Genomic DNA, 10073 nt, shown 5'->3' with positions numbered 1-10073 from the left:
CCATTCCCATTCCCTTCTCCCCGCACTGTCTTTCTCATTCTCCCCTCCCCGCAAAGCCCATTACCATTCCCCTAGCTAAAATTAAATTAAAAAAACACAAATGTGGCCCAAATGGGATTCGAACCTGTAACCCCTCAAGCAAATATGCTCGTAGCTACCACTACACCACATGTGTGTTTATGTCAATATTTGTTACAGTAAAAATATCTACTACATCTCTCCCAAAGCCCACCTGCTATCCTTACACAATGTATAGTAGTAGATAATTATCAACGAGATTCATTAATTATATTTTTGGATGGAGGGAGTAGTATTTAAAGAAGAGCCTTGCATGCAATTTCTTTTGTTTGAATAATGCTTTCAACTTAAATTCTTTTTTTATATGTGTGACATTTATTCTCCGTAATATTTCTTTTTCATGGATCTGACTTGCGAGTCATTTTCGTAAACCAACGCCAAAGGTGAATCCATGTTTCTTACATGGAAACCCGAACAAACACCACTTGCAGGAGGCGCTCGCGTTGTCGTCGCTCATCGACGACGAGAAGAAGCTTGTCGACTGCTAGTTCGACCTCTGGAAGCAGTCCTACGTGGCCGCATGCCGCTGTGTTCGGTGAGCTTTGGCGCAGCCGCCGCTTGGACGCGGTCCAAAGCGGCTGCACCGCGCTGTCCATCTTCTAACAGGGGGACCTCATGGTCGTCGCCAACGCCAGTGACTCTCAGGTTGTTCTGGGCACTGCATTCGACGACGGCGCCGTCACGCCGTCCAGCTCATCATCCACCTGAAGCTCAACCTGCCACCTAAGTCACTACTGACCGGCCATGAATTTTTGTGCGCTGGGACGACAGCTATTGCTGACGTTGTGTGAGTGTCCTCGAACAAGATGTATGTAGAGGAGTAGCACATCCGGTGGTGCAACGACTAGGTGTACTACATCGCTGATGAGTCCGGGGTGCACTTCATTTGGCAGCTCAACCAAGAGTCATCGGTACTCGCCATATCGTGCGCGTTCGATGACTACTATATCAAGGACTGTGTCGTCATCTTGGCGCCAGAGGTGACGCAGAGGAGGACCGACAGCAATGACCACTCGCCATCGTCGGGGTAGCTTTTATGCCGGTCTGCCTTTAATTCTCTTCGCAAACACATACACTTGCCTTTTTTGTTTAAGCAAGCGTGTATGGTGGTGCGTATCTGATGACTGACAATGTACGAGGGAACTTCTACCGACAGGTGTGGCACGTGCTCTTCAATGATGAGACCATGCAAATCGTGGCATATATCGAAGTCTACATGATATTGATGGTTGCAATATAGTAGTGAAACAACTAAATTAAAATAAAAAATTTATGTATGACCAGGATTAAAAATGGATTATGAAATATTTTTTATAACAATATAAAACACATTTTGTATATAAGTTATCATGTTATTATATATTCCCGTTGCAACGCACGAGCACTCACTAGTGACAACTTACGTCTCTAGTGTGACAAAGTACAGAGTCTAATTAATTTCAGTACGTATCTTATATTTAATGTGGTAGTCATACGAGTTAGAACAAATTATGCGATGCGATGATGGTATACGTCAGATCTGAGTATCTGATTTAAGTGTTGTTGTAAATCAAGAGGACACAAGAGATAGCTAGCTAGGCAACTAAGCGAGGGGTTTAACATATAATATGCTTTTATTTCGCAGAAAATCTCACAATAATACAGGATCGAAGCAGCTTACAGTACCTGCTGCATGCACACATGCATGGCAGTATATATATAGCGGCAAGCACATGCATTCTCTTATTACATACGGATATTGCATGCTGCATATATAAGCAGATAAATATATAGTTGTTACTTCATGCGACGCTTATTATTATTAGCTGTGTGTTGCATGCTGCATACTTCAGATCACCTTGCTGCAGTCGGCCCGCACGAAGGAAAGCTTTTCATTTCCGGTGTCGAGGAGCATGTGGGTGTTCTGCATCTGGAAATTGCCCAGGACCGAGATCCCGCCCTTTATGTTTGACTTATCAATGGCCAGGCACAGTTTGGACGTCGTCTTCCACAAATAGCTGTCCCAGGGCAGCACCATGTTAGCGGAGTCGGCGAAGTGCAGTACCATGTCTGGCAGTTTGCTGCTCTCATCGGCAGCGGTCGACGGCGGCGAGTAGCAAATTTGGCCGTTGTTTCTGCCCGGTTGCTCCTTGACGTACTTTCTTTCCTTCATGATTCTGTCTAGTTCCGTCACCAGTTTAGCGAAAACAGTGCCTTCCAATCGAGTGAAGGAGGTGCCTGTGTCGACGAACATGTTCCCGCCGCTTTTCGTGGAGACAGCTGGAAGCCGAGTTCCGCCGATGGATATGCCCTGCAGGTCGACAAAGTAGCGGGTCTTGTAGTCGCTGTTTGGCTGCAGCGCAGTGGTGGCCACGGCGGCGGCGCCGCCCACGGCGCCGGTGGCCATGTCCGGGGCGGCTGTGAGCAGGAGATAGCTGGGCAGGTCGGGCTTCTGGTAGCTGCTGAGGCAGTAGGAGAACTTGCTGAAGTTGAGCTGCCTCGGCAACGACGTGGCGCTACGGCCAAGCCCGAAGACCCCCTTGATGCTGGGGTCTTTGAACTTGAGCGTGGCGGAGGTGGAGCAGCCGATGGCGACTTCCTCAAAGCTTTGGGAGCCAGGCACCGCCTTGCTTGCCACGGCGACAATGGTGAGCTTGTCCTCGTACAGGACGCCTGCAGTACTGTCGTTCGCGTTGCCGCCGTATTTGATAGCGTACGTGCACTTCGTCTCCTTCTCGGCTTCGGCCTTGAGCTCGCTTCGTCGGCACCCGCAGCTGGCGCGCTGCTCGCACTTGGGGCTGCAGCAAGGCAGCATGGACCTTGTCTTGGACCGGCTACACTCCTTCTCGGTCGTCCAAAATATGTTGCTGCCGGTGTCCACGACGGCGGAGATGTTGTCCTTGGGCCGCTGGTTGCCCAAGTAAAACGTGATGCATGATGTACGAGGCGTCATGAATGCTAACGTGCCCTTCGTGTCGGCCGTCCGAGTCGGCGGCCAAGCTCGCCGCGCGGAGGCGGCTCCTGTCATAGGCACGACGCATCAACTCGTCGCTGGTAAGGTTGAGGTTGGCATCTAGCTACGTGGGTGAGCTCGAAGCGGTAGTGACAGCCGCCGCCGGAGGAGGACGGTGGTTGTGGCTCCTTGCCGACGACGACGGCCGTGGAAGCAGCCAGGAAGACTGCTGTGCTTAGTAAGGCTTGGAAAGTACGGGTGCGGCATGGCAGCGACAGCTTGCGGGGTCGAGTGTTATTGCATGGCATCATCGCCATTGCCGGGCTCGATCGGTAGATAAGCTAAGACGGAACAGCTTATCTACTGACTCAACTAATTGCACAGTTAATTAGCTAGCTTGAGGAGAAGCACGGGACTCGCAACCTGTTTATATAGGATGGTTGTTAGTGCCGGCCTGGGTCATGCCATGGTCAGGAACCGTATGCTGCAGCTGGTGCTAGCATATGCTCTGCATGGGTGGGCTCGTGCGTGCGTGCCTTTAATTTCCATCCACCCCCCCCCCCCCCCCCCCCCCCTTTTTAATTTGGACTGTATATGCGCTTACCAACCACACTGACGACGGGCAGATCGATCGACAGATGGAATCCGGTTCATGCATGTAGCTGGCCGCATATATGCGTGCCACTCACTCACCATGGAAACGCTCTCGGGGTCGGAGCATGCATCTAATCTCAATTTGCATGCTCTAATCAAACGCTCTCGGGGTGTACAAGTATGGATGCAGAAGCCGAGAAGAAGACGAAGGGTGTGTTTGGTTTGACTTTTGCCCTCCTAAAAGTCAAAAACCAATTAAATGGCTGGATCTAAAAAGCATTTTTTTCTAAAAGCCGACTTTCTCGTAGTGCAAATCTGGAAGCACCCCTAGACCTACTTTTAGTGGCTTTTTGGATGGAACTGTGAAAACATATATCGAAGAATTTTTAACGACTTTTAGTGGTTTCCATTAAACGGTTTTTAGCTTTTTAACAGCTTACAGCATACAACAGCTTTTTCCACAGCTCACTGCTCACATCAACTTTTTTCATAGCCACAGCCCAACCAAACAGACCCGAAGTGCACGTACGCTATCAAATACGGCGACAACGCGAACGACATTATACATATCCATTCGTGCGTGCTGGCACGGGCACGATCAAGCACGACACGTATTGTGCGTGCTAGGCACGTAACTTCCGTGTCGTGCTAGCCCGCGGGCTGAGCAGCTGATCCAAGCATGGAACGAAAGAAACAAAATCAGGCCGGACCGTGCCTTTGACCCCAGTTAGCCCACAGAGCTGGGCTGGCCCGAAGCATGATGTTCACAAAAAAAACAGATGAGTCACAAATATAAATTCACATAATTCACATACTAACACATGGAAATTCACATATCACATTTCAGTATTTCACACAGTTCACAACATAGTTCACAGAAGTCTATGCAAACAATATACAAATGGAGCCTTAGTGCAATGCTGCCTCATTAAAAACCTTTCTAGGTAAAAACTCACACCTCTAAGAAAACCCTAGGAAGGAAAAGAGTATAGCCAGCTCCTATATAGGTTTAATGTAAGTCCAGAGTTTAATAGTTCATCACAAGTTACAACAGAAGAATAGAGTAGTAATAGCAACAGATGTCACATAGTTCATTTACCCACAGTTCCACCAGCTCCACCAGATCCTCCACCTCTTCTTTCTTTGCCTCCACCAGTTTCTTCTAGGTACATTGCTTCAAAAACAACTTCAAGTTCTTTGGTGTCTTTCTCCACCGTGTGCTGACTATGCAAGTCATCGAGCTCCCAGTCCTTTATGCAGGACAAAACTTCAACCATATCAGGAGTTAAGCGTCGCCGCTAGTCTTCAAGCACCCTGCCAGCTAAACTAAAAGTGGACTCTAATGATACAGTGGAAGCAGGCACAGTTAGAACATCTTTAGCAAGTATAGGAAGCATAGGATATATCAACTTGTGTCGCTGCCACCAGTTTAGAAGATTGAAATCAGAGCCAAACTGGGTGACAGTATCACTATCAAGATATGATGACAACTCAGATATAGTGAGAGCACCTAGAGGGGGGAGGGTGAATAGGTGATCCTATGAAATTCAACACTAAATAGTTCAAACTTGGTTATGAAATGTTAGTACGATTAAAACCAAGTTGCTAAAGCGTGAACTCTAGAAGAAAACCAATCACAATGAAAAGAGACACAAGACATAGTGATTTTTATCCCATGGTTCGGCCAATGCCTACTCCACGTTGTGGTGACCTCCTTTGGTCAAGGATTGCATTCAATCCCTCTCAAGTGATCCAATGATCAACCTTGAGTACCACGGTTTTCTTCCTTAGCGGTCTTTTCCCTTTTTGCGAGGAATCTCCACAAGTTGGAGCCTCTCGCCGTTACAATGTTGATCACAATAAAGCACAAGAGTAAGGGAGGGAAAGAAACACACGCAAGAACTAGAATCACAGCAATCCCACGCACACAAGTCAAGAGATGAGCACACAAACACAACACAGTGAGTTCACGACTCAAGAAGTGCTCAAATCTCAAACACGATGATCCGAATGCGTGTTTGCGGAGTCTAGGCGTCTTAGAATGTTCAATGGAGGCTTGGTGGTGTTCTCCACGCGTCTATGGGTCCCTTTTATAGCTGAAAGGGAAATAGGGTTAACCTTTTTCCACTATTAATTTTGGTGGTTGAATGCCCAACACAAACAATGAACTAACTAGTTTACTCTAGAGTATATGATCTACAGGTGCATAAAGGTTCAACACAAACCAATAAAAGATTGAAGAAAGGGTTCAAATACAAAGGAGCTGTTGGGGACTTGTTCTCAAATGCTATGAATTAAGAACAAGGCAACATAAAATGTTAAATGATAATGCCCTTCGCCCGCTGAAGCATTATTTCCTCAAGGATTTAATGAACCTCGGACGAAGGTTAAAAAACGGAATCAATTACGAAGGATGAATCTTCGTAATTGAACTCTTACAAATTATATAAAACAATACGAGATATGAAACATTAAAGATAAATAAATTATAAGTAACCGACATCATTTTTATATTATATAAACTTGAAGTATTCAAATGTTAAATACATTAATACCTCTGCCTTGACAAAGAATAATTCCCGAGTGATGCAGTTGCAATTACAGGAATGCGTGAACAGTAAAGGAATACTGTTCACTATTTATAGGCACTGGACACAACCTGTGAGGAATTACAATCATGCCCCTCATAAAAGTTTACAACATTGACTCAGACCTTTATGGACTAAAAGGTCATTCTATCTTTAAGTCGGTTCGTCCCTTCACCTCCGGATATGTTGTATTACCGAAGCTTTATGAATGATACCTTCGGCGTCACGTACGGGCAGCTTCAGCCGAAGCTGTCTCTTTCTGCAGGACCTTCGGCGACGAAGCATGGTCCCAACAGTAGCCCCTTCGCGGTACTAGATCGTTTTTCGTAACGAGCTTGATCCGTGAAAAAAGTCTCTTAGGCTTCAGGAAGCCGAAGGTCCGAAAAACACCTTCCCTGAGCTCGTTGTCGAGAAACGATACAGTTTCCGAGCGCGTAGCGGCCCCACCCTGCAGGTTTACTGTTTGGTCTTTGCGGCCCACCGCGCAGCGGGTGTGAGCAGCTGTTTGCCTGGTGTAGAAATCCTGACGATTCACCTTCTTACCTGCAGTACTATATAAACAGACGGGTAGGTGTGAAGTTACCACAGCATTCATTGCTATTGCACTGTTTTGCTGCCGAAATTTTTAACCATAGCCGAAGCTTGGCTCTCGCAATCAGACGAAGCTCCAGCTTAGAGCCTACTTCGTCAGAAGAAAAGCTTCGGGAGAAGAAGTTATTTTAGTTCCCAAGAAGTATTTCAAGAAATTCAGAATTAAATGGCCAGAGTGCGCTCTACCGCTAGAGTTGAGCGTGAAGGAGGCGAAGCCGAAGGGGCGGAGACTATTCCTATCTCCGAAGCGATGCAACGATCCGGACTGGTGACCTCGGAAGGAATCCGCACTGCCGAGACAGAGCAGACTGTTGCCGATACAGAACAAGTTGCTGCCGAAGCGGAGGAAGGAGATATTGAGGAAGCTAATTCCGATGATGATTACCATATTGCCGTACCAAGCAAGCCCAGCCATTTGGACTTCGGAAAGTCGACTGTCTCCAAGGCTGATTTCTCCAAAATGGTGAAGTCGGGCTATTTCAGTGAGAATGAGAAGAAGCTGCTTCGCTTCGGGGGGGAAGAAACTACCCCGAAGCCAGAAAAGGATGAAATAGTTATTTTCAAGAGCTTTCTAAAAGCTGGGTTGAGATTCCCCTTAAATAGGATGATCTCTGATGTGCTGCAAAGATTTGGTATCTATTTTCACCAACTGACTCCCAACGCGATTGTCAGGCTCAGCGTCTATATCTGGGCTCTCCGAAGCCAGGCGGTGGAGCCATTTGCCAACAGCTTCTGTCGAGTTCATGAGCTGCATTACCAGACCAAGGCTAGAAAAGATGGATTGCATGAAAATTTTGGTTGCTACAATTTTGCTTACCGGAAAACCACAAAGTTTCCTGTGATCAGCTACCGAAGCAAATGGCCGGCAGGCTGGAAGTCAGAATGGTTTTATGTCAAAGTTGACGAAGACAAAGAGAAGCTGGTTCAGAGCCCTCTTGAACTAATCTTCGGAGAAACAAGACCCCGATGCAAAATGGCAGTAGAAGGTCCAACTTGGGCTGCACTGGGCGAATTCAAAATTATTGCAGAACATATTGGCACTAGAGATTTAGTGCAAGAATTTCTGGCCTTCAGGGTATTTCCAACTATGAAAGAGTGGACAATGTCGAAGCTTAAAGGGGAAAAGAAAGAGGGGGAACTCGTCCGACTGCCCTATTATTATAAGTTCAAGAAATATTTTAAAGTACCCTGCCAAGAATGGCTTGATACAATTGAAATAATGAGTAATGAAATTCTTGGAAATTACTCCAAAAAAGAGGACCAACTGATGACAGCGGCCTTCGGCACTCGGCCGAAGCGAAGGCTGAACAGGGTGCTTGATGCCATAGGATTTGAATATGCTGACTATGGTCGCCTGGGCGGAGATGCTGGACGCCCGAAGCGAAAAAGGATTGCCAGCGCTACTGACGAAGAAGTCATCAAGGTAGCCAAAAAGAAAAAGAAAGATTCTGAAAGACTTAGCCCTGAAGAGTTAAACCCTGAGCCGAAGGTGGCCACTACAAGAAAGAGAAAAAGTGCATCTCCAGAGCCGGAAACGCCGGTCCGAGAAGAAGATACTCCTGCTTCTCCTTCTGCTGTTGAAGTAGAAAAGATTATGAAGGTAATGACTGAACCCTTGCCTATCAGGCTAAGTCCGCTGGCGCTGGAACTGACAGAGTTTTTTCAGAAGGACAAGGCAGCTTCGGCAGACGAAGGTCCTGCAGTGCCGAAAAAACGAAGGATTATTCAAATAGTAGATGTAATTCATGGGACACCGTCTCCAACATCGTCATCAAAAATTGCCATTGATCAAACTGCCAAAACTGCCGAAGCTGAAGGCGCCGCAGCCGGAGCCACCTATCGGGGACCATAATTAGGGGTACCCTCAAGGCTCCTAATTCTCAGCTGGTAACCCCCATCAGCATAAAGTTGCAAAGGCCTGATGGGTGCGATTAAGTCAGAGATCAGTCCATTCGAGCGACTCGATCACGCCTCGCCCGAGCCTAGCCTCAGACAAGGGCAGCCAACCCCGGAGGATTTCCGTCTCGCCCAAGGCCCCCCTCCAACGGCGAACATATTTCCGACTCACCCGAGGCCCTGCCTTCGCTAAGAAGCAACCCTGACCAAATCGCCGCGCCAACCGACCAAATCGCAGGAGCATTTAATGCAAAGGTGGCCTGACACCTTTATCCTGACGCGCGCCCCCCGACAGAGCCGAAGTGACCGCCGTCACTTCGCCGCTCCACTGACCGGCCTGACAGAAGGACAGCGCCGCCTGCGCCACTCCGACTGCGGTGCCATTTGACAGAGTGAGGCTGACAGGCAGTTAGGCCCTGCCGAAGGCACCATAGGAAGCTCCGCTTCGCCTGACCCAGGGCTCGGACTCGGGCTCAGCCCCAGAAGACGGTGAACTCCGCTCCGCCCGACCCAGGGCTCGGACTCGGGCTAAGTCCCGGAAGACGGCGAACTCCGCTCCGCCCGACCCAGGGCTCGGACTCGGGCTAAGTCCCGGAAGACGGCGAACTCCGCTCCGCCCGACCCAGGGCTCGGACTCGGGCTCAGCCCCGGAAGACGGCGAACTCCGCTCCGCCCGACCCAGGGCTCGGACTCGGGATAAGTCCCGGAAGACGGCGAACTCCGCTCCGCCCGACCCAGGGCTCGGACTCGGGCTAAGTCCCGGAAGACGGCGAACTCCGCTCCGCCCGACCTAGGGCTCGGACTCGGGCTCAGCCCCAGAAGACGACGAACTCCGCTCCGCCCGACCCAGGGCTCGGACTCGGGCTCAGCCCCAGAAGACGGCGAACTCCGCTCCGCCCGACCCAGGGCTCGGACTCGGGCCAAGCCCCGGAAGACGACGAACTCCGCTCCGCCCGACCCAGGGCTCGGACTCGGGCTCAGCCCCAGAAGATGACGAACTCCGCTCCGCCCGACCCAGGGCTCGGACTCGGGCTCAGCCCCAGAAGACGACGAACTCCGCTTCGCCCGACCCCAGGGCTTGGACTCCGCCCCAGCCTCAGCCGACGGCCTCCGCCTCGCCCGACCCAGGGGCTCGGACTCAACCTCGGCCACGGAAGACAGACTCGACCTCGGCTTCGGAGGAGCCTCCACGTCGCCCAACCTAGGGTGCAGGCCAGCCACGTCAACAGGAGGCGCCATCATCACCCTACCCCGAGCTGACTCGGGCCGCAGGGAACAAGACCGGCGTCCCATCTGGCTAGCTCCGCCAGATAGGCAATGATGGCGCCCCGCATGCTCTGTGACGACGGCGGCTCTCAGCCCCCTTACGGAAGTAAGAGGACGTCAGCAAGGAC

At 49.7% G+C, this 10073-nt stretch overlaps 1 protein-coding gene across 1 annotated transcript; it reads right to left on the bottom strand.

The window, feature by feature from the left end:
* Positions 1-1675: 1675 nt before the first annotated feature.
* LOC100282851 (aspartic proteinase nepenthesin-2) lies at positions 1676-3390 on the bottom strand. The gene has a single exon (NM_001155757.2). The coding sequence runs from the start codon at positions 3083-3085 to the stop codon at positions 1907-1909; it is 1179 nt and encodes a 392-aa protein (NP_001149229.2). The 5' UTR covers positions 3086-3390; the 3' UTR covers positions 1676-1906.
* Between the last annotated feature and the right edge of the window lie 6683 nt (positions 3391-10073).

Source organism: Zea mays, chromosome 4 (assembly GCF_902167145.1).
Source record: "Zea mays cultivar B73 chromosome 4, Zm-B73-REFERENCE-NAM-5.0, whole genome shotgun sequence".
NCBI classification, from domain to species: Eukaryota; Viridiplantae; Streptophyta; class Magnoliopsida; order Poales; family Poaceae; genus Zea; species Zea mays.
This window is presented reverse-complemented; position numbering and strand designations above follow the sequence as displayed.